A 26,904-nucleotide genomic window follows, 5' to 3' on the forward strand; every position below is an offset into this window, starting at 1 on the left:
ACGTCCTGCGACTTGCGAATGATCAATTTCATTTCAATAAATCAATTTGAAAAATTAATTAATTTAATTTAACAAATATTAAAATTTTACGCCTGGAGGGTCATTTGAAAATTTCCCAAGTTTTAACGCTTTTACTCCTTCTGCGAATTTAGTTGTTCCTAGCAATTTCGGGCAAGAGGGGCATTCGAAAAGTTTTTTTTAAAAGTTCATACTTAGACGTTTTCGAAATTCGGCCTAAATGGCACTTTCGCAAACTTTAAGTCAACGCCTTACTATTTTATTTTCACATTTTCGGGGGGGTTTCAGAGCAATTGCAAGGTTTTTAAAACTGACATTTTCACCCCTTTATGGTGAATTTCAGGATTTTGGGCACTTTTGCAAACTTTGGGATTTTGGAGTGTTTTGCAAACTTCGGGATTTTTAGGCCTTTTGCCAATTTCTGACCTATTAGGTATTTTGCCAATTTCGGACTTTTTAGGCCTTTTGCCAATTTCAGAACTTTTAGGTGTTTTGCCAATTTCAAACCTTTTAGGCCTTTTGCCAATTTCGGACTTTTTAGGCCTTTTGCCAATTTCAGACCTTTTAGGGCTTTTGCCAATTTCGGACCTTTTAGGGGTTTTGCCAATTTCGGACTTTTTAGGCCTTTTGCTAATTTCGGACCTTTTAGGCCTTTTGCCAATTTCAAACCTTTTAGGTGTTTTGCCAATTTCGGACCTTTTAGCCAATTTGCAAACCTTTAAAAAAAACTTTGCAAATTACGCATTACTGGCGAATTTCACAAGACTTGGTCTTATTCCTCCCGCATAGGCAGACAAAATTTAGGGGGGATCCCCTGTCAACCCATTACTGGCGAATTTCACAAGACTTGGTCTTATTCCTCCCGCATAGGCAGACAAAATTTAGGGGGGATCCCCTATCAACTGACGGGGTGTATGTGCAATACGCACAACATGTAGCAAGACATCAGAAAGCTTGGTTCGTTGGTTGTATTTGGGTGAATATTGCTATAATATTACATTTCATATGTCAATTGGTATGACTCCTTTCAGGGCATTATATGGATATGATGCACTCTCCTTCCTTAATCTTTCTTTTGATCAAACTAACGTTCCCAAATCCCGTGATTTGCTTCAGGATTGCCAGGATATTTTGAAAACAAAGGAGAATTTGCAATGTGCACAGAATCAACAGAAAATTTATGCTGATAAAAAGCGAGTCGAGCGACATATTGAAGTTGGTGATTTGGTATTTCTAAGGTTACAGCCCTACCGGCAATCATCTCTTAAGCGTAGTGGTGCTGAAAAATTAAAGCCTCGGTTTTATGGACCATATCCGGTTGTTCGGAAAGTTGGCACAGAAGCTTATGAACTTGATTTACCAACAGCTAGCAAGATACACAATGTGTTCCATGTATCTTGTTTCAAAAAGGCTTTGGGACAGCAAATGACCGTGTCAGAGGAACTATCCCCCATGAATGATGAAGTGAAATTGGAAATGATTCCTGAAGTGATTTTAGAGTTCCGGGACAGGGAATTGCGGAACAGGACCATCCGAGAATATCTAATTAAATGGAAGAATTTGCCCTTAGATGATGCTACATGGGAAAATGAGCGTATCCTACGTCTAAGTCACATTAATTCTCTTATATTAGTTTCCAATTCACTAATATAAATTAATTAATTAATAAATGATTATTGTAATATTAATTTTTTTATATTAATCACCCATTTGTTAATATAAATTAATTAATAAATGCTTAAACTATTCGATAGTTTATCATTAGTTCTAAATAATGGGAATTAGTTCGATTCAGTTCGGGAACTACCTCCAGAATTGATTTAAGGAGGAAGAGATTTGGGAATGGGGGGAATGAAAGATTGGATATCTATGTGATAGGATACACATTTCGAATTAAATTGCCTTTCGTCAGTTTTTGACTGGCCTATTGGACACAAGATCCTAGAGTAGAATCGTGTTTTACCGAAGCAGCGGAGTGTCTTAATGGAATGATTTCTTTGTGTGTGATGCGGACGTGTGTGTTTCCTTACACACGAGACTGGAATAAGACCACCGGAAGCTAGGTGAATGAAACACGACACTCAACGCACTCCTTCTCCCGTGCCCCTGTAACCCGATATCGGGTGTGTAGCGTATTGTTTGATATTGCCGAGGTGGGAGGCTGCAGTCATTGCGTGGAGGAATTGGAAGTGTTTCCCAACGTGATGCATACCGTGAAGGTCTCATGTTCCAAACTTGTTCGTGCACAATGATTTTTCCAGTGGAATTAAGTTCGGGATGAACTATTTGCTACTGTGGGTGTCTCCTTCTGCCTTGTCTATCGAAGAATATATGAAGACTCTTTGGTAGCATTCTGCAACAAGTTTGGGATCAACATGAATTTACAACCGGCGGTCACAGCGTATCTATCAGGGGCACCATGAAAAGAAATTCTTTAACCCATTTCCTAGTGGAATATTTAATCAATTGATATCAACTTCCTTGAATAATGATTGTTCAGTTTTCTGTTGGCAAACGTTGGGTTTATCAGTAAATATGAAAATAGAATTTAGACACTCTGCATTAAACAATTAGGGAAGACTCCAAATAAAATGTTGTATAATGATGTTCATTTGTATTCAAATAATCCACCATCGGCTGTGTTGAACAAATAAGTTTCCGTTATATCCCGGTTATATATCTATCTGCAATCAGATCTTAGTTAAGGAATTTTACATTACAAATGTAAATAGGTCTTAGGGTTTGTAGGGTTGTGTTGACGTGTATTTTGTACACCATCATACACAGAATAAAATACCTAAAGGCATCTTATCCTCTCTTGAGAAAATAGTCTCTAACTGCTGAAGATTCGCGTAAAGGATCAGTTAGGTAGACTCCAAGGTTCTTTAATGTAGGGTCTCTATGTGTGGACAAGCTCCAGTGGTATGATGTGATTTGCTGGGATCACAAGGGGACTTACATGTGATGATTGAACTTCCGATCTGCTTTGCTGGACACAGGCTCTTACTAACTTAGATTTGAAAAAATGAAAAAGGATAAGGGCGAAGAGAGGATCTAATCCTAATACTAAGAATGTAGGAGCAATGATTGATTTTTGATGAAACTCTAACTAGATCTTGTTTTGACATCAATGGAACATCTACACAAGACTAGTGCGATCTTCTAAGGGAAGCTTTATGATGTTCAAATCATCACCGCAGGCATAGATACCATCCAAGTTGATGCATATCAATGAAGAGGCAAAAAATTGAAATTGAGCTTAAGCTGAACAATTCCAGTTGACTACACAAGGCAAGTCTGCAATCAACAAACTGCTAGTAGTATGGATATACGAATTCCACCATCAATCAATCACATTTCCTCCATTCATCTAATCATCTACCATCTAAGATTGAAGACTCAACAAGAAACCATGCAAATTGCAAGAAACGACACACTTCACCATTACTTCAATGAAAATGGAGTTTGTTTACAATCAATGGCAACAATTTCTTGCCTTGTCCTCCTATTCTACTCTAATTACTATTCTATCAACTATATTCTAACTCTTCCAACTATTTACATACTATCTCTAACTTATTGCTAATTCCCCTTTACAAATGAAATGCCTGGGCTTATATAGTGCCCACAATACAATTTGATGGCTTAGATCAATTCAAGATCAATGGCCAAGATTCAACAATGAAAACCCTAATTAGGGTTTGTTACAACCATTACATAACATTTAATGCTTGACCAATGATAAAATTGTATTGCTTGGACACATGTCCCTTCTAGAAAAATCGACCAATGGATAGCCGGGGTAGGTACATCGGAGTTTGTGCCACCTTCCATGAGTTAAGTACATTGAATCTGGACATGCTGAGGTGGACCTCACTGATTGGAGACGTGATGACTAGGATGCCACCTCATCTGACACTTGTAACTTTGGTAAATATTCAACTTGATGTTGTTGAAAAGCTTGCTTTAATTAATTCATCTGGAATTATTTGCTTCTTCAACGAGCCCTTGTTCTCATCGTGTAAAACGTAGTCTTTTTGATCCCCTTGGTCGCTTGACACTTGCTCAACTTTTGAAATCTATGCCTTTATGGAAATATCGCTCTGGTCCCTTCCTGAGGGACAGGAGCGAATTAGATGTCTTGGTGCAAATCCTTCATCTTTGGCAATTTTTTATGCTTTGCGCTTGATGGAGATGTCTTAAAATGTCTTCACCACCTTGTTCTTCGTCTTGGAGTGCCTTGAATTTGGAGGAACGACAATATAGCCATTATATCGCCCTGGTCCCTTGGAGAGGGATAGGAGCGATCCTGCTCTTGTGGGCTTCATTTTACTTTATCACCTTCAAAATTTATCTTCAATGGTCTCGCCATACTTCATTTCATTCATTCATGCCTTGAGATCGGTCGTAACTTGGCGAGAAAATCATCTATAACAAAAATCGCTCTGGTCCCTTCCTGAGGGACAGGAGCGAACTTAAGCATTTTGGTCCTTTGATGGCATTTGGTAATCTTCAATTTATCTTCAATGAGTTCATTTCACCTCCTTCCTTGCCTTCAAACATAAACTTGACTTGATCTTTGCCCAGATCGTACCTTATGAAGAATTTCGCTCTGGTCCTTCAGTGAGGGACAGGAGCGAATTTGACCCTCTAAGCAAAAACTTCATCATTTCATTGTTTTTGATCAAATTTGGATGCTCTATCATGCTCATTTCGTCCTTCACCATGCCTTTGATGTCTCGATTCGTCCAAACAAGGTCAGGAATGGCTCAACTAAGCATTTTCGCTCTGGACCCTTGGTGAGGGACACGAGCGATTCGCCTTGGTCCCTTGGAGAGGGACAGGAGCGCTTTTCGCTCTGGACCCTTGGAGAAGGACACGAGCGAAATTTGACTTTTCGAACTCTCTATCAGGATAAATTTTATGGAATATAACATTTAAGTATAAGAAAGAAGAAACATAGAAGGAAATTACTTTAAGTTATATTCCATATATACTTTCAGGATGTTTGAGAGTGGTTTCAGACCTCCAGGAGTTATATTGCAAAATCTAGTTTTTGGAGGTTTTTTCAGTTTCCAGACTTAGTCAAATTCAGGATCAGGACATTCCAGACTTAGCCAAATTTCAGGATCAGGACCTTACTCAAGCCGGACTTACTTATCCATGTGATCCCCTGGGCGACGTTCAAAATGCAAAGGCTAGCTAACAAAACCCTAAAAAACCTAAAGAACAAACCCTAAAAAGCAAAAAAACATGGGTCCCCATTTGCAATGGGGCGATGTGTGAAAACGTCACAACAGGTTGCAACTTCAAAATGCAAAAAGTATTCATGAGAATCACATTTCCATTCTTCCTTTGGATTTGAGCAAAAATGATGAAATGGTTGCAAGATCATGTGAATTTTGTGGTGACAGATGATTTGTCCCTATGGAGGTCATTTTTCCATGCCTAGGGGTTTCAATTGAAGAAAATGATGATGAAAATCCAATAAGTATCCAATAAGTATGCAATAAGTCCCCATGGAGATCGATTTTCCACTTGGGAGATTGAATGAGTGATTTGAACAAGCAATGCAAATTTGAAGGAAGGAAATTCATGAGCAATTGGATCAAAGATCAATTTTATCTAAATGGAATTTGAATTTCCACTCCAAGTGGAAGAAGGAGAAGAAACAAGTATAAGGAAGGTCATGGATCAAAAAGTCCTTATGAAATTAAAACTTCACTATGAGCAAATTCATAGGGACTAACTTGTCCCTTTTGAGATCGATCCTCCACCTTGATATAAACCAGATCCAAATGAAATTTCCATAAGGACCAAATTAAGGACAAAAATAGGGATCAAAAATTCCCTATGAGATTCAATTCTCCACTCCAAGCATGAAAATCAACTTACCTATGGGGTGTTACATCGAGAGTTAAGACAGTTTGTGCCTATGGAGGTCAAATCTCCACTTAAGGGATAAACTTGCAAAATTTGGACAAAGTTATAGGGATCAATCAACTAGTCCCTACTACCATCGAATTTCCACTTGAAAGAGTGAATGTGCTAAAGAAAGATGAATTTTCATGAGGAATAAGTTTGTCCTTATACCTATTGAATTCCCCATGAGGAAGCAAACTTACAAAGGTATCACGAATTTCATAGGACAAAATGAATTTTCTTAAGGACTAAATAGTCCCTATAGAAGTCGAATTTCCACTTGAAACATAATTTTGCAAACATCAAACGAAATTCATAGGGACAAAATCAGTCCCTATCCCTATTGAATCTCCACTTGGGGATTAAATGTGCTAAGGTATCATGAATTTTATAGGGACTGAATTGTCCCTACTAAGGTCAATTTTTAACTTAAAGGTAAAGGGTTGCTAAAGTGTGAACAAAATTCACAAGGACAAAGCGAATTTTATAGGGACTAATTTTGTCCCTATCCAGATCGGATTTCCCAAAGACAAATAATGCTATAGGTAATGCGAATTTTCTTTAGGGAATAACTTGTCCCTATGAGTATCAATTCTCCACCATTCCATTCGGTGGAGTAAGGAGAGAGAATTCTTAAGGGACTAAATCAGTCCATATTCATTTTGATTTTCCACCTTGCAATTACAACTCTAAACCAAGCACTTTACATTAATGATTATTGGAAAATCACTGGAAGGAAAAATGCTGACTAAGATATTGATTGCAAAAAACGAATTCAAATTTCAATAAAGCAAACATAAAATGTTTTAAGATTCAACTCATCTGTGTTTGAAGATGAAGAGGTGCGATCATTGGAAATAAGGCATATATATGATGAAGGAGAAGCATTTCTGAAAAAAAACAAATTCAAATCCAATTTGAATCTGCTCTCCCAAATTCGCATTAAAGAAAGGAAGACTCAGCAAATTCGTAGCACAAAGAATTGTTTCAAATTCGCATAAAGGAAAGAAAGATTCAGCAATCCAAATCAGAAAGATTATTTCAGAATCGTAGCGAGGGGGAATAGAAACAAATTCGCTTTAAGTGAATTGATCCAAGTTCGCTGAAGAAGAAGTAAGCAAATTCACATACAAATGGAAGAAGATAGATCACCATCAGCATAACGAATTGAGATAAATCATTGCAAGAATAGATTCAAGAAGGCTGATCAAAGATCAAAGCCCATATCATCCTATACCAAGGAAGAGGAATTAATATTCTGGGACAAACATTCAGCATTCTGAGTTAATATGAGAAAATTTCTAAGGGAGACTTGTGAGAATTTTCATTTTCAGACATTGTCAAGCATGTTTCCTTCATTGAAATGCCATTCAAAATGTTGAATTTTGATCTTAGGATTGAATATTGAATTCACAACTAAAAATCAGAGCTTAGGGAATTTTAGAATTGATTAATTATTTTTAACATTTTAATTGTTCTTCAAAAATTTTGACTTCGAGCTTCATACAAGAACATGTTGGGGTCAAAATCTGGGGTAGCTGCTAGGAAGACTCAAATGAAGAAGGTGTTGGAAGGATTCTATCCGGAATCCCAAATGTCATCCAAGTGGAAGAAAGTTGGGGATACCAACTTTGAACAACAAAACATGGTTAAGATCAAGCAAAGGATGTATGGGACGAAGGATCAAATGCCATCCTCTTTGGCAGCCAACATGATGAGGAACGGGATATACCAAGCAGCAGGTTTTCCACCAGCAGTGCAAAGAGTGTGCTAGGCATTATGATCTGCAATCAAGGACTATAAAGACACCTAGAGGAACAGTATTTGCATTCCTCAATGAAGATTCAATAAGGGAAATGTTTGGGATTCCTCATCAAGGAATGATATTTTGGACTAAGGAGGAATCTCAAACAATGTTCAAGAAGATACTGGATGCATGTATGACTCTCATCAACAATGAATGGGTCAGCGAACCAAGGAGACATCATTCCAAGCTACCGAAGAAACTCATAAGTTTAGATGTCAAGGAAGAGTATGGTGACATGATATTCTTATTGAATAGGATCATGGGGGCTCCTCAAGACATGCTATTTGAAACATGGATGTTCCACTTCATAGAGAAGATTGCAGCCGGATTGGCAATGATAAGTTGGGCAAAGATAATATGTGACAACTTGGATATTCAGCTAAGGAACTTGGAAAGATCAAAGTATATACGTTGGCGCTAGGCATATAAAGTATAGTGGGCTGATATGCAAAGGTGAAGTGGGAAGTAAGAGAGGTCAACTCAAGGTATTCAATTGCTATTCTCAACTGCAATTACATGAGAAAGGACAATATAGAAGAGTGAATGATACGTTCTCAATGTATCTCACTCGTTTGTTACAAGGTAGATTACATAGAAGATTATCCAAGTAGGCAATGGCATTGATAGAGAAATATGGATAATGGTTCATCCAATTCCCGACCTTCACCTACATAAGGATTCAAGGATGCTCAAATAATCCTTATAACCTCCTGAGGTATCCGATAGAAAAATTGGTATTGCTTGAGGTAGTGAGACAATTCTCTAGGTTTGACTTCATTCAGAAAGAGAAGCATAGAACCAGTGTTAACTTTCCTATCACACTTGGGAAAATGTCAAAGATATGCCCTATAGCTCTGGTGGTGGAAATAGCTAATACCAAGTTGAAATTTTATCAACTTTGAACATACAAGTCTAGGACTCATTTTGATCCTTTTCATAAGATCCTTACAGCTGAAGGAAAGAAATACAAGCATGGAATTGATCTAGAGGACTATTGGGCGAACCTCACTGATGAATTTGGAGTTAGAAGGAAGATGTGGTCAAGAATGTTCATGGACTTCATGAGGTAATGCAGTCTCTTTCCAATTCCCGGTCAAGTGAAGGATGATGGGAATCATATACATCCTCAATATGAGCAAGAGAAGGGCAAAGCTATCCCAGCACCTAGTTGGTCACAATAGGAAATGACAGACTTAAATACATTGATGAGAGAAGTAATTGGTTACTTAAAAGAATGGATAGACCAGCAAATCAACAAGCTAAGGAAACAGGATACTCCTTTAACATATGGAAAGATGGAAGATGATGAATCTTCCTCCGATGAAGATGAAATGATGAAAATCAATGAAGAGGTAAATAGCGAGGAAGAAATTTAAGTATCTAGAAAGAGGAAGGACATGACCAAAAACTCACAAGTGAAAGACAAAAAGGTTCCTAGTCAAGAATCAAGGCATACGAAGCAAAAGTCTAATACTCTCCAATCTACCATGAGCACTTCACCTATTAGGGATATTGATATAGGAAGTGGATCAATACGGGAATCAAAAACAAAGATGCTACCTCAGAGGAGTCATGATGAACATATATCATCACCATTAGTGCATCAAGAAAATCAGGGACAAGGTCTGGCTTCTCCAACTAGACGTCATTTAGAAAATTTCAGCTTTGAGAGGGCTCAATGAGGATAATCAACTTGAAGAAGGAATGGAACTATCCACAGTTCCTGATTGGCTGAAAGATAGCTTGAAGAAGAAAATGATGAAGGAAATTCAACCAATTGAAGATATAGATGATTTCCTAGCTCAAAATTGGCAAAACTAAGAAGTAAAAGAAAGCTAAAAAATTCTTTCAAATTACTAGAGACAGTACAAGATCACACATCTTACAGGTGGCAGTCCCCATGGTTGATAAGTCAAGGGGATAAAGCACTCCTATGGACTTTGAGATCAAGACACTTGACCTTGGGCCATCAACAAAGAAACAAGACTTCATAAAATCCATGATACCACTAGGGCAATTGAGGCAAGGTTTGACAAAGTTAAAGAGAGAAAGGAAAGGTTGGAATTGGAAAATATGAGGTTGAAAGAGTTCATAGAACATTTGATGAACCCAATGAGGCAAGAGGATCCTACATTTGTTCCACCAATATATATTCCTCAAGAGTCATTTGATAGTTATGAGGCAATGAAGAGTACAAATCGGGAAGTGAAGCAATGGATTGATGGTATTTCAAAGCAAGCAAAGGAATTCCTAGCTAGACTCATCCAAGTATATAATAAGACAATAATATCTAAGGACATAATATAGAGTTTGGATGGAGAGTGGGAAGATTTTCAAATGGTCCAAGATAAGACAATTCCACATCTTAAGATATTGAAGAAGATTCCTATGATAACCTTGATTCAAGAGAAAGTAATTGAGGAAGGAGATATATATGATTTTGATCATTGGTATTGTTCTTTGGTGATGAAGAAATCAGCATTTGATAGAGCTAAGGAAGATTGTATTGAGATGGAAGGATCGATTAGGCAAATACAATCAAGGGTCCTTACATCAGTTGAGGAATTATTGGGTCAAGAAGTTACTACCACAAGTGGTTTGGACTTGAAGAATTGAAAGAAAAACTGAAAGTTGTTTACTTTTGAGAGATAGAATCCATCAAAAGAAATCAGTTGGATGATCTTCTTTCCCACATGATCTACATCAACAATTTTCAAAAGCAAGAAGCTGTTTGGGAAAACATCTTTGATGCTTGTACAAAAAGCTTGGATGTGATAGAGTTTTAGCTGGATGCCTTGCCAAGTGTCACAATGGAGGAGCTTGAATTGGTGATGTCCAGATTCATTGAATATGCCATCAAAGAAAGGGATAAAGGCAACCAGATTATAGAAGATAGTTTGCTAAGATGATTGACAATAGTTGCCTCATTGGCTCTTACTCCTCGTAGTTGGTGATGAGGATAATGTTCCACTTTGCATTGCATGTGATGATTTTGTTGTAAACCCTAATTAGGGCTTAGGTGTTTTGATCTTGGCCACTAATTTTAGATCAATCTTAACCTTTCATTTGTAATAGGAGCTCAACATAAGCTCAAGTCATTTCATATGTACCTAATAGGAGAGATTTGGAGAATTGTTACTTTGATGTTGCCAAAATTGAAATAAATAATTGAACTTGAGTGATTCTATTTGATGTTTTGGAGTATTTGTATGGTTCTTTAGTTCTCAAGGTAAAGTAGATTTGTTTAAGTAAAAGTTTCATAGTTGCATGGAAGATATTTGTTGTCCTCATTTTTGTTTTCAAAAATGAAGGACCATTACATGAAATTTTTGTGAAGAAAATGAAAAATTTTACTCTGTGGCATGCTTCTCGAGGCAGAATTTTGACTAATCCTTGGACTGGCTTAATCCTCAGTCCATCCTTGAACTAAGTTTCGAATTTCGTCAAATTCTGGGTTCGTTTGCTATGTCTTTCCTTCAATTTCGGGTTTTAAAATCCCGACTGCAGGTGGAGAATTTTCTTCAAACTGCAAGTTTTAATGATGTCCATTGTTTTGGTCTTTGTAGGGAAATTTTTAGATTATTACATGTGCATTTTTATTAAAAGATGAATACTTGTCATTTGTTTTAAATTTCTCCTTTATTGTTTTTATTATTTTTATTGTTTTTTGGCTTTTTTAGTTAAAATAGGGATTTTTTGGTTAAGTTACAAGTAAGCTTGTAGTTCTCTCTAAAAACCCCTACTTTAATGGTTTTTACATTTAATAGGGATTTTCAATCCCCATTACATATGTGCAAGCAAATATAACTTGTTGTAGGGATTTTATTTCCCATTTACAAGTATTTAAAACTTGCATTTCTCTCCAAAAAACCCGATTTTGCCTTGCAAGTGCATTTTTGACAATTTTAAACTTGCAGTTTGGTCTAAAAAACCCGATTTTGCTTATAAAGTGAAAAAGTGACAATTTAAAACTTGCACTTTGGTCTAAAAAAACCCGATTTTGCTCGTAAAGTGCATTTTTGACATTTTAAACTTGCTATTTGGCCAAAAAATCCCGATTTTGCCCAACATGTTGAAAAAATGAAATTTTAAACTTGTTATATCTTCTAAAAAACCCGATTTTCATTGTTTCAATGCATTTTGAACTTGTTATTGGTTCCAAAAAACCCGAATTGCAAGGAAAAACGTTTTTTTGAGGATTTTAGGCAAATTTTTGTGGAGATTTTTTGGGAGATAGAAGGCGTTTTGGATTCCTCCCTATTTTTATGCATTTTCAAACACCTTTCACGCCACATGGAGGTTAAGATTGCTGGTTTTTAGCTTTATAACAGCAGCCACGTTTTTTTGCAATTTGGAATGCCACAAATCAGCAATGTTATGAATCGTTTTGGCTTGGTATGCTAAGGTGTTGAGGTTAGAAAGAGTTTTGGCCATTTTCCATGCCATTTCTCATGCATTTGCTGCCACGTTTTTCAGTTTTGGGCATTTTTTCAAAAACGTGGCTAGGGTTTTGGAATACGGTTAATTTCTTTTTAAGATATATTATTCTTTATTTCAAAGATTAATCATTTTTTGAAGAAGACATTTTCAGTTTGGAGCAAGGTAAGATTTCTTTTCTTCTTGTTTCATTTTTCTTGTTTTCAAATATGTTGGTTCTTCCCCAAAAATCAGATTTTGTGAGAGAGATTTTCCCCTTTGTAAAGCAATTTTAGAATTGCATTGTTCTTCGCCATTTTCCCTCTTTACTTGTATTCGAGATTTTAAATCCCGATTACAAGTTGGATGAAAATCATTGTTCTTCCCTTACGGATAAAAGATTTAACCATCTTTTGTTTAAATATGAAGTTGCAAAGATGAGAAATACCGATCCTTTCAAAATCGGGTTTTTGGAACCGGATTACATGTTGAAAATTTCTTCCCATTTTCTTGAAGATGATCTTCCCAAAATCTTTTCATATTCATTTCCATCATCCGTACATACCATTTCATCCATTCATTTCACACCTTCATTCATTTTCCCCATTTAAAGTCTACCTACGGTCAGCCATCCAGAACCCGAAATTGGTCCAAAATGCACTCAAAAAACACTTGAAAATGAGTTCTAAAGGTCCAATTACAAGTGCAAATTTGTAGTTACCCATTACGCATATGAAGTTGCATGTTTGTTCCCCGCAATTGCAAGTTAATGCTCTTGTTTTCCCCACACATGTAATGCAACTTCCAAAACCCGAAATTCACTTGTGAGCCCATTTTTGCATCAATTTCTCTGTTCCCTTGTCAGTCCGGTTTGCACACACGATCTACCAAATCAATGGATTAAGGCATGGGCCTAATTTTGCAAGAAAATTTCAAGAATGAAGGATGATACAAAGAAGAAATACAACAACAATTCATGGTTGAGAGCATAAAATGCTTTCAAGACAAAGATGGTCATGACATGAAAAGAGGAAGGCAGCCCTTTCCCTCTTGAAAAGCTAGTACTACCCCAAGCAAGAAGACAAGGATGCAAGTTCCCGTTCCAGTTCAAGATGTCTTTACCAATCCAGAATACTTAAGGTTCTAGCATCCTGAAGCGACATGAAGATCATCACAGACAAAAGATGATGCAGTTAGAGTCGTGTCTTTAGACACATGGAATAGTTTTAGTTATGCATTTGTAATTTTGTTTTGACAAGTTACATGTAAAAGTATTTTTTGTAAAATGCAAGTTACACATTACTTGCACTTTTGTAATTACATGTAAGGCAACTACAAGTTGTGTCCAATTAGGACTGTAGTTGGAATAAGTCTTAGTTAGTTATTGAAGTCTCAGTTAGTTATTGAATGAGTCTTGGTGGTTGAGAGAATCTCTCAAGTTAGTTAGGATCCTACCACCTTTTTCTCAAGGCTCCTCTTCTATAAATACTGGAGGAGTCTATTGTAATTTTTATCTTTTGGAAAGCAAGCAAAAACTCTGCCAAATTTACAGCAAGAAGTCTTTGAGCTTATGTATGTGAATTGAAGGTTTTGAAGAATAATAAAGAAGGATTACTCAAGTTTTGAGTCTTTGAGCTACATGTTTGGGTTTGAATCTTTTTATTTCTTCTATGCAAAGTGTTTGTAAAGGAGCTTAGTCCAATCTGATTTGAAGTCTTTGAGCTGCAAGTAGAGAAGATTAATTAAAATAGGAAAATCTCTAGAAGGAGCAGCAAGTCTTTGAGCTTGTGTCTATTCTTGAGGAAAAATTACTGTTTGATAAGAAATAGCAGCAAGTCTTTGAGCTTGCATTAGTTCTTGTCTTGTGTTGAAAGAATAGATTATTCCAGTCTTTGAGTTGTTATCTTTTATTCGTTGTAAATTTTAGTATAGCAAAGGGTAGATAGGACTTCACATATTCAAGTCTTTGAGCTTGATATTGCTGTCCCGTCCCGAAGGAAGTGACGGAAGTCTTTGCGCTTTCAGGAAACTTCATTTCCTTTCTCTCGTTTTCATTTGAAGTTGTTACCATTATTATACATTTTCTTGCTATCACTTTTCTAAGGAGAGAAAAGGATATAGGCTTCTTTGAAGAAAGAAGGAAGATTGCTGTCCCATCCTGTTTTTATTTCAGTTTTAGATAGATAGGGGGAGCCTTCCCTTAATTAGGAGAGTTTCATACTCACACACTGTGGTTGAAGCCACAATTTTGTTTTCTTTCACGAGTGTACAAAATTTTCAACCAACAATATTGCTGATAATTGATGGTGAAGCCTATGTTCATACCAATTGAAGTTTGTTGATTGCAAATTGAACTGTGTGGTCAAAGTGAACTTAATTAGAACTTAATTTCAATCATTGTATTCTCATCGTTCATAACGTTGGTGTGCATAGTGTTGTGACCTTTTCACACATCATCCCATTCCAAATGGGGACCCCCTACATTTTTTGTCCACTTGGTCTTTTGCTTGTGAGTTTTGGCCATAGTTCCAGTCTGAGTCCTGGCAAGTCCCGAGCCGAGTGACCCTAGCCGAGTCTCAGGGACTCATGACTCTCCAGGACTCGCTCTAGGCAAAAGTCACTAGAAATTGGTCTTTTTGCTGAGTCCTGCTGAGTTTTTGCAGAGTCCTGCCGAGTCCTGAGTCGGGTCAGCCTTGCCAAGTTCAAGTCTCGTTTCTATGGTTTTGGGTAGTCTGGCAATGATTTCCTCGAGTTCCTAAGTATTAGGATGAATTTTGATGATTTGTGCTAAGTCTGGAAGCAAGCATTGTCTGTTTTTAGGGTATCTATCCTGCAGATTCGAAAAGGAAGTCTGTAATCTAGAGCATAGTGAAATTTGGCTAAGTGTAGAAAAGAAAATCTTTCAAAGGGCCTACCAATGAAGTTTGGGTGTTTTTCATGAACTTACTATTTTTAGTAAGTTTCAATGTGGCCTCAATTGGCCTAATTTTGAGTTTGAACAAACTTATTATTTTTAGCAAAATCTATTTTTAGTAAGTTTTACTATGTCCCCATTTGCCCTAATTTTGAGTTTGGACAAACTTAATATTTTCAGTAAGTCTATTTTGGCAACAGATGAGCACTAACTACAAGACAAATGACCAAGGTATCCAGTTCAAAATCCAAAAAGATGAATGAAGCAAAAAGATGATCAAATTTTGGCTATCTGGAAATCTTGCTTCAAGGACTAGCACACTAAAGAACTCTCCTTGGGCGCAAATCTCAAGAGGAGGAATCATCCTCAAGTCGAAAATCCTCCTCTAAGCTCTAAGTGTGCTAGGAAGGTCTCCTTGGGCACAAATCCCAAGGCATGGAGGATTCATCCTTTTGCTCAAAATTCCTCCTCCAGGCCCAATATGCACCCAAGCATTTATGAAGCATGAAAACCTCAAAAATTTGACTAAGTGTTTCAAAATTCCTCCTCCTCCCTCCAAGTGCACTCAAGCATTCATGTAGGCATGGAATGAATAAAATTTGGCTAAGGCATTCAAAATTCCTCCTATTCCTCTAGAATGCACCCAATTGCATAAAGTCATGGAATGAATGAAATTTCACTAAGTGTTTGAAAAATCCTTCACCACCTCTCAATTGCAACAAGGATTCAAGGTGTAGACCCTGTTGAAATTTGACTAAGGCAAGGAGAAAAATTTTCTGCCTATCTCGTGTGCGCCCAAATTGAAGAATCCTACACCATGGAGAATTGGCGCCCAAGCATGGAGAATCCTACACCATGGAGAATTGGCGCCCAAGCATGGAGAATCCTCCTCCCTATCTAATATGCACCCAAGACAAGGATAGCATTAAGGATAAATATCCAATGCCCAAAAGAGAATATTTTCATTAATGAGGCATGACGCACAAGACATAATGGCACTTGCTATTTTGAACAAGGTATGACGAGCAGGGTCCACTGGAATGACAAGTCAGCTCTCTCAACAATAGAAACACAAAATGTGTTTTGGAAAGAATTAATGGATTGCTAAAAATATCCCAGTGCCAACTTGGTAGCATGGCGACCGAATTCCCTATTTAAAGAGGACATGAAGTCTCATTTTTCACATTGTATTTTGAAGTTCAAGCAAGAGAAAGGTGTGCAAAGTAGCTAAAGCATGGGTTTTTCATCCACGAATCCTTTCCTCGAAGTTTTTAATTTATTCCAAGTCTGGAATATGAAATGTGGAATTCCTCTCATAATGAATTATAAATTTTGTTGACATGATTTTAATGTGATTATTTTATTTTGCAAGAAGTTAGATGGCAAAGTTGAAGGTGCCAAGCACGTCCAGGCAGACACAAATCAAGTATGAACTCAAAGGATTTCTCCTGAAATCATGGCATATCAAAGTGGAAGGAAGTTAGCGAGACCAACCTGGGAACTCTCAAGTTGGATGAATTCAAGAGGAGAATGTTTGGTCATGATGGACATCCTCCAATAGCTGTAGCCAAGAAAATAACTCGGAGTGGAATTGTGGCAGCGGCTGGTTTCCCTCCTGCCATACAATGCTTGGAGATGATCATTGAATGTGCAAAATATTATAACTCCGAGCAAAGATCAATTGTATCTCCTAATGGCAAGCTCTTGGCGAATCTCATAGCCGAAGCAATTGCCGAAGCTTTTGGAATTCCCACATATCACTCCATGTGTAGCAAGGCTCTATGATTCTAGAGTGAATGGATGTGTTGGTATCGTCAACTATAAATGGATGCAAAAGCCAAAGCCCCATCAATCCAAAATGCCCAAGCAACTTACTGGGATGGACTTCATGCAAGAGTATAGTGACCTTGTGATGTTGATGAGTCGAGTCATGGGATGCCCGCAGGCATTAACATTTGAGCCATGGATGTTTACTTCATTAAGGAAGTGATGGATGCAATAAAGGTCATGGATTGAGCAAGGATAATCAGTGACAACTTGGATGAGCAACTAAAGAATTTGATGCATTCACGATCCTTTTACATGGGGTCACACATTGTTTATATGCTAGCAAGGATGGCCAGATTCAATGGATAATTGAGAAAATGACCCATAGGATGTGGTCCTGGACAATTCAAAGTGTACAAGTGCTACCCTCAGTTACACTTGTATAGCATTGCCTATTTCAAGAGAGCTAATAGTGCCTTCACCATGCATATTGCCCAGTCTCTACAAGGAGGCATTTACATGAGGCTATCACAAGAAGCAAGTAAATTGATTAAAAAGTATGGAGCATGGTTCATCCAGTTTCCAAGATTCACCTACATCTAGCTTCAAGGATTCTCTTCCTATCCTTACAAGCTCCTGAGGTACCCAACTGATAAGATGGTACTGCTTGAGGTGACAAGGCAATTGACAGCTTATGACAAGATCCAGAAAAAAAGGAATAAAGGTGGAATCGAGTTCCCAATCATCATGGGAGATTCCGATGAAGTATGCCCATCATTGACTGCATCAGAAAAGTTAGTAGAAGAACTGCAGTTCTACCATCTTACATTTCACATAGCGAGATCGGATATTGATCCATATGATAAGATAAAAATGGTGGTTGTCGTGAGGCACAAACATAAGATGCAACATGATCAACAAACAAACGCTCCAAAATGGCTAAGGGAAAGGATGAGAAAAGATCCCATAGAAGAGATTGATCCTACAGTTGAGTTGGAAGAATTTCTAAGCCGAATAAGTAAGCCAATAGAGAAGAAGGCAAAGAAATTCTCCAAAGTCACCAAGAATGAATCAGGATCCAGAATTCTACATGTGGCAGTGCCAAGAACTAACAAGGATAGGGATGAAATCATTCCAAAAGAATATGATGTAACAACAGTTGATCGAGGACGTGCTACCAAGGCACAGGTAATGGAGGATTTTGATGATTTCTCTTAGGCACTGAAAGAACAAATGAAGAAGATGGAATAGAAATACCAGAAATTGAAAAGCGAGAACAAAGGTCTGTGTGGGTATGTGCAATGCCTAATGCATCCATTTAGGCAGGAAGATCAAGCTTTTGTTCCTCCTCCAACTCTTTCGAAAGAATCAATTGATGGTCTTGAAGAAATCAGGAAGATCACCCAAGGCATTAAGAAATGGGTGAAGAACGTTCACACTATTACATGTAAGTTCATTGAGGACTTGGCTCAAATGTACTGGAAAGTCCTAGCTATCCTTGGCAAAATAGAGAAAATTGACAAGCATGGCAAGACACACACATCTACCAGGATAAGACCATACCACGCCTAGAAGCATTGATTGAAATCCCTAGGCAAGCATTGATAGATGGTGAAGTCATAAGAGAAAAAGAAGCATATGACTTCCCTCAGTGGTATTGTGCAGTGACCACTGAGAAGGAATTCTTTGAAAGGTCAAACGAAGAATCAGCTCGATTGAGGAAAGCAATTAAGAACATTCAGGAAGGAATCCTCAATACAATTGAAGCATTGCTCGCAAAGAGACCAACTAATGAGGAGATGACAGCAGATAATTTGAGAAACAAGCTAGAGGGATTCTTTTTCATGGAATCCTTCTCAGAGGATGATTTAGAGAGTATTTCCATATTTTCGGGCATCATGCGCAAAACCCAGGAGGCAATGTCAGGATTGGAAAAGATTTTCCGCAAGTGTGAAAAGGATGTAGCTATTATTGAGTATAAGCTCAAGACTGCGCCAAGTGAGGGTGTTCTTTATGGTCCTTCTCTTTAAGACTTTTGTTGATGTGTGGGGTTGGATAGGGTTTGTGCTCTGTTTCTGCCCTATTGTGTGGTGGATGCCTTTTATTGTTGGTTCCCCTTGATTTTTGCAAGGCTCATATTGTTGGATGACCTTCGGTTTGTTGGGGGTTTCTTATAAATCTTTTTGGTTTGAGATTTATGTGGTGAAGGGGTATGCTTCTCTATGCTTATACCTTTTGACTCCTTGGTCACTCCCCATTGGGGGTTTTGTTGTCTTCCCCCTTCTTGTGTCTTCATCTTTGTCCTTTTGGCTTCAATTTCTGCATCTTTGTCTTTCTCTAGTTTGTCCTATTGAGGTGGACCTTGCTTCTATTGAGGTGGAGTTGGATGTGGCTAGAGATGTTCTATCTTCTATTGAGGTGGAGATGGATGTTGTTGGAGCTGATGGGAGGTGTTGTTGGGGGGCTGATGGCACCCTGTTTCTTGGCTGTAAGGCAGTTGTTACTGCTCTATCTTCTAACTTTTTTTCTCTCTCCTTCTGAGGTGGAGATCTTGAAGGGCATGGTGAACTTAGTGTTGTTCACTCTCAAGGTAAAGGTTATGGGAGCCTTGCTAAAACCCATTGAGGAAGCCTGGAAAAACCCTATGCTTATGTTTATTTGAGATTTCTAGTACTTGGCTTCGGCCTTCTTCTTTTACAGTTGGTTCTTCAATGTCTAGTTTTTGTTAGGCTGTGTTCAGGCTGCTGGTTGCCTATGTTGTATCTTATTGCAGCATTCCTCTTTGGATTCCGGATCCATGCAAAATCTGTGGGTTTCAGGTCCCTTCAAAACCTGTTGTAAGGGGTTTTGGGACCCCTCAAAACCTGTTTGACCCTTAATCAAAAACAAGTAACTACCTTTTGTCTGTCATAATCATCATCACAACATATAAGAACAAAAGTAATATGGAAATAGAATGTCTTCTTTGTACATAAACACAAATGTAAATGGCCTTCAAAGTAGACCAAACTAACATAGTGTGATCTGACAATAGACACTAGTGGAGATCCTGGAGTGGTTGTCTTGAATTGTCTACGAATAGCTAACTGAAATAAAAAACATGAGACTAGGTGCAAAGTGGACCCTAACACTCCCCAAAAGAACTATCCTCATTGCTCAAGAATAAATTAAAACATCTGTACATCATATTGTAGAAAGTAATAACACTTTTATTATGCTTTCTGTTAAATTTTCAGACCATGGTAAGTAGATTCTCCACTTAGAAAATTAACCCTAATTGTAAACTAAAACTTCAATCAAAACAACAGACCTGACTACGATAGCCTGCACACACACTGCTGAAAATATAAACAGCAAACACTTGAACAAATCTATCCTGTATTAAACTGAAATAAAGTACATTGCACTCAAAATTGTTCTCACTCTATCTTTTCTGTTCTGCCCTAAGTTATGTGCCTTAGGTCTCTTTTTATAAAATAAGAGAAGCTTTTAGGCTTTACAAACACCCATCTCAATGGACTGCAAAGTTTAGGAAATTTAGCTTTCCTCTAAAAAGTTGAAGTAGAAAGCGAATAAAGTAGAAGACAAAAAGCACCTTGTTATAAAAATAAGAAGGGCAGCAAATGTTTAGAATTCCTCTAAATATAAGAAAAACATTTTCATGTGAAATAGAAGACCTGTATTCAGTGAAGAATAAAAAAACCAAAGCTGTTGATTTATATGACCTGCTCAAGGAGAATAGAAGCCGAGCAACACATTCAGAAAACTAAGACTTTCAACTTTGTTAGGGTGAACAATAACAGTAAGAAAACACCCTTCACAATATCAATAAATTAGGCTTTTATGTAAAATCATTAAAAATGAAGTGTCCATCCTGGAACGACAAGGCTCTGAACTTCTTTGTCATTTAGTTTTCCCAAGAAGAATAAGTTCCAGTAGAGTTAAACTTTTCAAATGGTTTTCTAAAACTATTTAGGGGCTTCCTACTCGAGTTTTATTCAAGATGTAGACTGCATCTTTATTTTCATTTCTTTTTTGTGGATGAGTTGTATTTTGATTTTCTTGTCTTTTTCCTCCAAGATCTTCCCGAGTGAAATCTATTGTAATTCTTCAAATTTGCACTAGATACTCTATTTCTGTTCTTTGATTGTTTTAATGTTTTCCTCGGTTGTTCTCTTTCTTATCATGGTATTTTTTGGGGGGAAGAACGACTTCTAGGTTTGCTTTGAGTTCTCCATTTTGTGAGTTACCGCAATAGCTTCATTTAAAAAATTTAATTCATTTGTGACTTGTTCTCTACTATGATGTAAATAATATTACCTATTCAGGACTCCTTTTTGGACATGATAAAAGTCATAAACTCAATGTTTCCCAAACTTAGTGCTCACTACTAAGTTAACCAACCTGAAGCATCACAATAATTTCCTTATTTGATTGCTACAATTTTGACCATGGAGTCAAGATAATTCACTTCAAACATTATGTGCAATTAAAAATACTAAAACTAAAACACTGTAGCTTACCCGATTAGAAAAGAAATTTTCAGGCACTTGAGTTCTGAAAAGTGCTAACTGGAACTCTTCCTGATACTCGAAAACCAAGATAAGAATTCCCATTAGAACTAATAAACATGGAAAAGAAAGAAAAAATTCTACACAATTGAAGGATATTAACAAATTTATGTTGTTAAATACATTATTTTTTGAGTGAATTCATAAACTTGCACCTCTTCTAGTGTAAAATGATATTCAGACATAAATAGCACTAAAAACCCATCTAAGAGTGTTCAATTAAAAAAGATGAGCTTGGAAATGAAATAGTATTTGTAAAGATTATATGATAATGAGGAACACTTAGAGGTGCAAACTGCAAAGTACAATTTCAATCCTTTAAGCTATAGTTGGTAGATAAAAATAATAAAAGAGAAACCAAAAAAATCTTCCAGTAACAAAATAAGAAAATGAAATTTATGACTTTTTATCAAACTTTTCATCAGACATTCTCTCTATAAATTTTTATTTCAATCATTACATTATGGGCATGGGAAGTTATCAGCCATTTAAACTGAAGAGAGAATGAAAAAACACACCTTGTGAATTACACCATCATCAATCAAAGAGCTACTTAGTTTCTTAAATAGATTGTACAAATCCTCCACCTCAGTTGCTTTGACTGCCAGAAAAGTCAGATTGCAAAAATCTATTAGCATAAGTAATTTATTATACAAAGCCTCATCTGTAATCTCTCCCTTTTGGCTAAGAGTATCAAGATAGTAAAGGATGTCTCAATTAGCTACACCCCATTAAGTAGGGAATTCTACAGAATGAATTTAGCAGATCCTAACTCAATATTAAATAAGAATATTTAAATATAGTTTCTTAGAAAAACCTAAGTTTCAGGTGGGGCAACAGCTACTTTTGTTCAAAGTAATTTAAATCTTATCAGAATAGATGAAAGAATAAAATAAAAAATTGCTTTATTACTTAAATTCTCTATCAAGTTAAAACAAACATTCAATTTCAGATTTAGATTAGAAGTAGGAGTGCTTACAGGAGGCACAGACATGTAATTCTTATATAAAGCAGATTTATTTTATCTGCATGATGGAGGAATCTTCCATGAGAATACTTGCATTTAACAGTTCTTTACTGTAGCTGTGTTAAAATCTTGATGGATTGCCTTCTGTTTCTATTTATCGGTACCAGTGTAACACAAGTGAATAAAGGCCAACCATTTAGACAATCCCAAACCCTTGCAAGTATTGAAAGGAAAAATGATAATGATCAGTCCTTCAAGGTTTTCACTCAGGATTACAGCATTGAAGGTTGTTTCATTTAAACATTTACAAAGCTAAGGAAGGAAATCCAGACAAGTGGGTGCAAGATGTAATTAAAGATAATTGCAGATAAATTGTTCTAACCTAAATTGGGATGTATCACCAAAAACATGATGAGTCAGAACCTACTTCTCTCATCCACAATATAGCAATCAGTATTACTCAATGAATTGATTAGCAACGGTAATGTATCAAGGGTCCATGGAGACACATCCCCAACCCTAAGCCTAGCACCTTGGCATCTCATCCCTCAAAAAGTGAGATAGGGAAAAAAATGTCTTCCCACCATCCCTGGCACTGATTCCCAATAAAGGGTCATCCCAAGGATGGCTTCACAAAGTGGGAATGTCTCCCCTCTGGGGAATATCCGTGAATGCCCTAACATCCCAAGGATGGCCAAGGGGTCATCTGAACATTTTCAAATCCACAACCCTTCCATTTGACTAGATATTCTTTGTATTTGTTCTACACATCTTCTTGACTCTAGTGTCAATAACCTGCTCAATCTCCTCTTGCACTTAAACAATTCTCATCTCCAATCCACCTCTCCAAAATTTGTGCTGTCAACTTGTCACCGTCTTTGTCAAGTTGTCCCTAGCATAAGGATACAAGTCTGCACCATCGAAGATAGGCAATATATCAATTAATTTAGGCAACTCTATCCCATATGCATTCTTTGCAAATTTCCACAAGACTTTACATGGCCCATTTTTCTTCCATTTCAAATTGTACATTCCATTTGGTAAAGTCTCCTTATGTAGATGCAGCAAGACCATGTCACCAACCTGAAATTCCAGATCTCTTCTTTTCACATTTGTGCTTTGTTTGTATTGTAATGTCCCCTTCTCTCTAGTACTCAGACATTGATGGAGTTTGGCCTATTACTTGACCCTCATAGGCCAAGGAGTTGATAAGAGGGTCACTTAGGAAGTGCTTGCATCTTCACATTTGATTTTTATATGATGTTGGATATGTACTTTCACATATGATGTTATTTGCACTTTATATTATAACGATATTTTAATATTATTTAAAAGTGCAATTAAATATTATTTATTAAAAGGGAATCTTCTAGAAGGTGGCCGACCTCTTGGAGAAAAAGAATAAATTGAGGGGTAGGCTCATCGAACGTTTTGACATCTTCTTTGCTTGGTAGCTTGTGGAGACAAGGGTTTCTGCAGTTCATTTTCAGTCTTAGAGAACGATAACTCTCTTTGATTGGCATAACTAATGTGGTGAAAGATCCTCCGAAGGGTTTCAATTGAGAGTGAGGGATATTTCAGTCCTTCACATTGGAGCTTATTGAGTTTTTGCGGAGATATTCATGGAGAATAATAAGGAGACATACTTAAGCTTGTAATGTCCCCTAATTGATCTATTTCAATATACAAAAATTGATTGTTATTCTTCAATTAGTTATTAACAAGTTCTTATTTATTTTCTTCATTAGATGATTAATTTCATTATTCATAGTTCAGTTATCAGACCCCACTACTACTTCAGTTTTAAGGGAGAAGGGTTTATGTATGTTACCAAAGCGCTTAGAGACCAAATACAATAGGTTCCCTCAAAGTTTACAGATCCAAACCCTTACCTCTCTTGAGTCTATACCCTCAAGGCTTATGGGTCGCTGATCCCCCCCCTATCTTGGGACTTAACCTATTGCTTGGATTTAGACTGCCCTTCTTTGGAACATCTCATTCCCATCTTCTTAAATACTGACAGTAATAACATGATTTAGACTATAATTATACTAATTTCTTACGTATTATGAATATATATGAAATTAAGTATGACTGTCATACATATTGTAGTCCATATTAATATTACTATTAATTCTGCATAAGAACATTATTGGGCTTCATATATTAAGCATTCTTATTAAACACATTCCCATGCATACCACCAAGAACAAAGATGTTACTGCTTGTAACTTAATAACAGTTCTGATCTGATCTGATCTATGGTGATCTCCTAGATCCTTTTGATTCCTTTCCTTTACATCTCTCAATGTGAGGGAGAGGTCACACCTCTTCATCATGTATGTTCTTTGGGCAAGAGACACACCCTTTCACCATTAGCACCCTTCGAAAGAGTGCAACTCTTCATTATTTCTGCCTTTTGAGAGGGACACAACCTTTCATAATCAGATCTACACTTCTTATTTAAATCAGATCTGCACTTCCGATTTTCAAATTGTCCCCCTCTCAAATGAGGTTCTCTTCTCCCTTTTATATCCCATTGTTGGGGGAGTCACAACTTTTCCTTCCATGTCTTTTGACTATTCATTAACTTAAATATATTCTTTTGACCAAGACTCGGCAAATTGAAAAACCCAAGAAATTCAAAGATTTTTAACGATTTTAAACTTGTTTCATGTATTTTTTAATAAATAAACTTCAAAGACACAATAATCTCATCAAATAGAAGCTACTAACTTACACAAACAATCAACAATTGCGATCTCCTATTCAATCTATCTGCTGGTCTTCTCTTCAGTGCCTCTATTTTTTTGCTCAAAACCCTCTTTTTCTCTCCTCCTTATGTTTGCAAATGACTTTTTAGGGTAAGAGTGAAAATATATTCACCTTTTGTTTCACTTAAAACAAACACTTTTTTATTTTTTTTGGTTTTTTTTTATTCTTGTTGGGCGGCAGAGTCTTGGACTCAAGACTCGGCGAGTCTACTGAGTCTGACAGACTCAGGGAATCTACGCAGACCCGGCCAGACTCGGCCAAGTCTGAGTCCAGGGTCCTCCGGATTCGGTAGAGGTGACCCATCTCAGGACTCGCCGAGTTTGGGCGCGAGTCTTGTAACTTTGCTATAACTTTGCATCCTCTTCCTTGAAATCACCCTCTTTCTTTTTGTGCATGCTCTTAACCATGTGATGTATCTATTTCTCCACCATACCCTTAGGCTTGCTACATTGCACCTCCTCTTCCACATGCGAAATTTCCTTTTCCTCACATTGCATGCTTTTGCCTTCCAGACAACCTCTCATCTACCTTCAACATACACTTACAGGCTTCATCAAGAAATTTCTGATTGATCATACTGAACGCATCCTAGATTTTAAAAAATGCAAAAACCATTCATATGCCTAGAGAACTTTTTTGCACCATCTTCTACATAACCAACACAAATGGTCAACTAATAGGATTCTATAGGTTCTACAAATTTGTAAAAAAAATTCATCTCATAATCTACAAAAAAAATTATTTCTTTCAACTCAAAAAACATTTTATCTCAAGTGTGAATCTTCTACTTTCCCTATCTTTCCACATACCTTAAAATATGATCCCACCACGATGACGCAATCCCCTTCAATTTGGTACACACAAATTTTGCTTTCTTTGAGTCTTCTATGGATTCGTCCTTAAAGTACTTTCCCAATTCTGCAATCCAGTCAATCAAATATTCTAGGCATAAACACCATGAGTAGTTTGGGATGTCCATGCATAGTTTGCCATCTATTCTAGAATGGCTCTCAACAACCTACCCTTTGTTGCGTATTGATTAAATGCATCATTGTGCACTTCAAGTGCCTCATCATCGCATGAATCAGCATTGACTTCTCTTTACCATGAATTCTCCGTAACTTCCAACCTTGCTTGGAGGTCATGCATTGAATTTGTCAAACAAACCATTCTTGGAGTTCAACTTCTTCCTCCTCTCTAAGAGGAATCCATTCGTTTTCTCAAAAAACTTATGCAACAACTACACTCAATACACTTTATAGCAACCAACATCTGTGTTGGAAGATGCCTTGACTACTTTCAATCCACACTCACAAATGTGGAAAATAGAATTCTCACTCATAGATTGGAACCCTACTCTAATATTAAATGATGCAATCATGGTTAGGGGCGTCAATGAAGGGATGCCTTAGACCATGCAACTCGCAAAGCAAACACATCATTCATAATGAAATACTGAATTTAAACAACAATATAGGAAAACAAATAAATGGCACATAACAGATCATATTTTAATCAATTTCAAAAGAAGATTTTCAAAGATCCTTAATGGGATGTCTGCACACATAAAAAAGTCATAACATTATAATATTTTTACTCAAAATTAATTACATTGTCATGTACCGGTTTTTGAATGAAGAAAATAATTTAATAATTTAATTTAAGTTGCCTGAAAAGTAAATTTAATGCTATAAAAAGGCAACTTTTACATTATTATTAAATTATAAAGTAACTAAAAGTGACATTA

The 26,904-nt window shown here is 36.8% G+C and overlaps 1 protein-coding gene across 3 annotated transcripts in view; it reads right to left on the reverse strand.

Moving 5' to 3' along the window:
• Positions 1-26,904, reverse strand: part of LOC131033038 (calcineurin B-like protein 1) — a 284,660-nt gene that overhangs the window by 182,016 nt on the left and 75,740 nt on the right. For all 3 annotated transcript variants that reach the window (XM_057964156.2, XM_057964155.2, XM_057964154.2), the window contains exons 2-3: positions 21,934-22,016; positions 21,368-21,427 (exon numbers count right to left, since the gene is read on the reverse strand). In XM_057964156.2, the coding sequence (XP_057820139.2) occupies positions 21,368-21,427; positions 21,934-22,016 (143 nt within the window). The remainder of the gene's footprint in view (positions 1-21,367; positions 21,428-21,933; positions 22,017-26,904) is intronic.

Source organism: Cryptomeria japonica, chromosome 3, assembly GCF_030272615.1.
Source record: "Cryptomeria japonica chromosome 3, Sugi_1.0, whole genome shotgun sequence".
Lineage (NCBI taxonomy): Eukaryota > Viridiplantae > Streptophyta > Pinopsida > Cupressales > Cupressaceae > Cryptomeria > Cryptomeria japonica.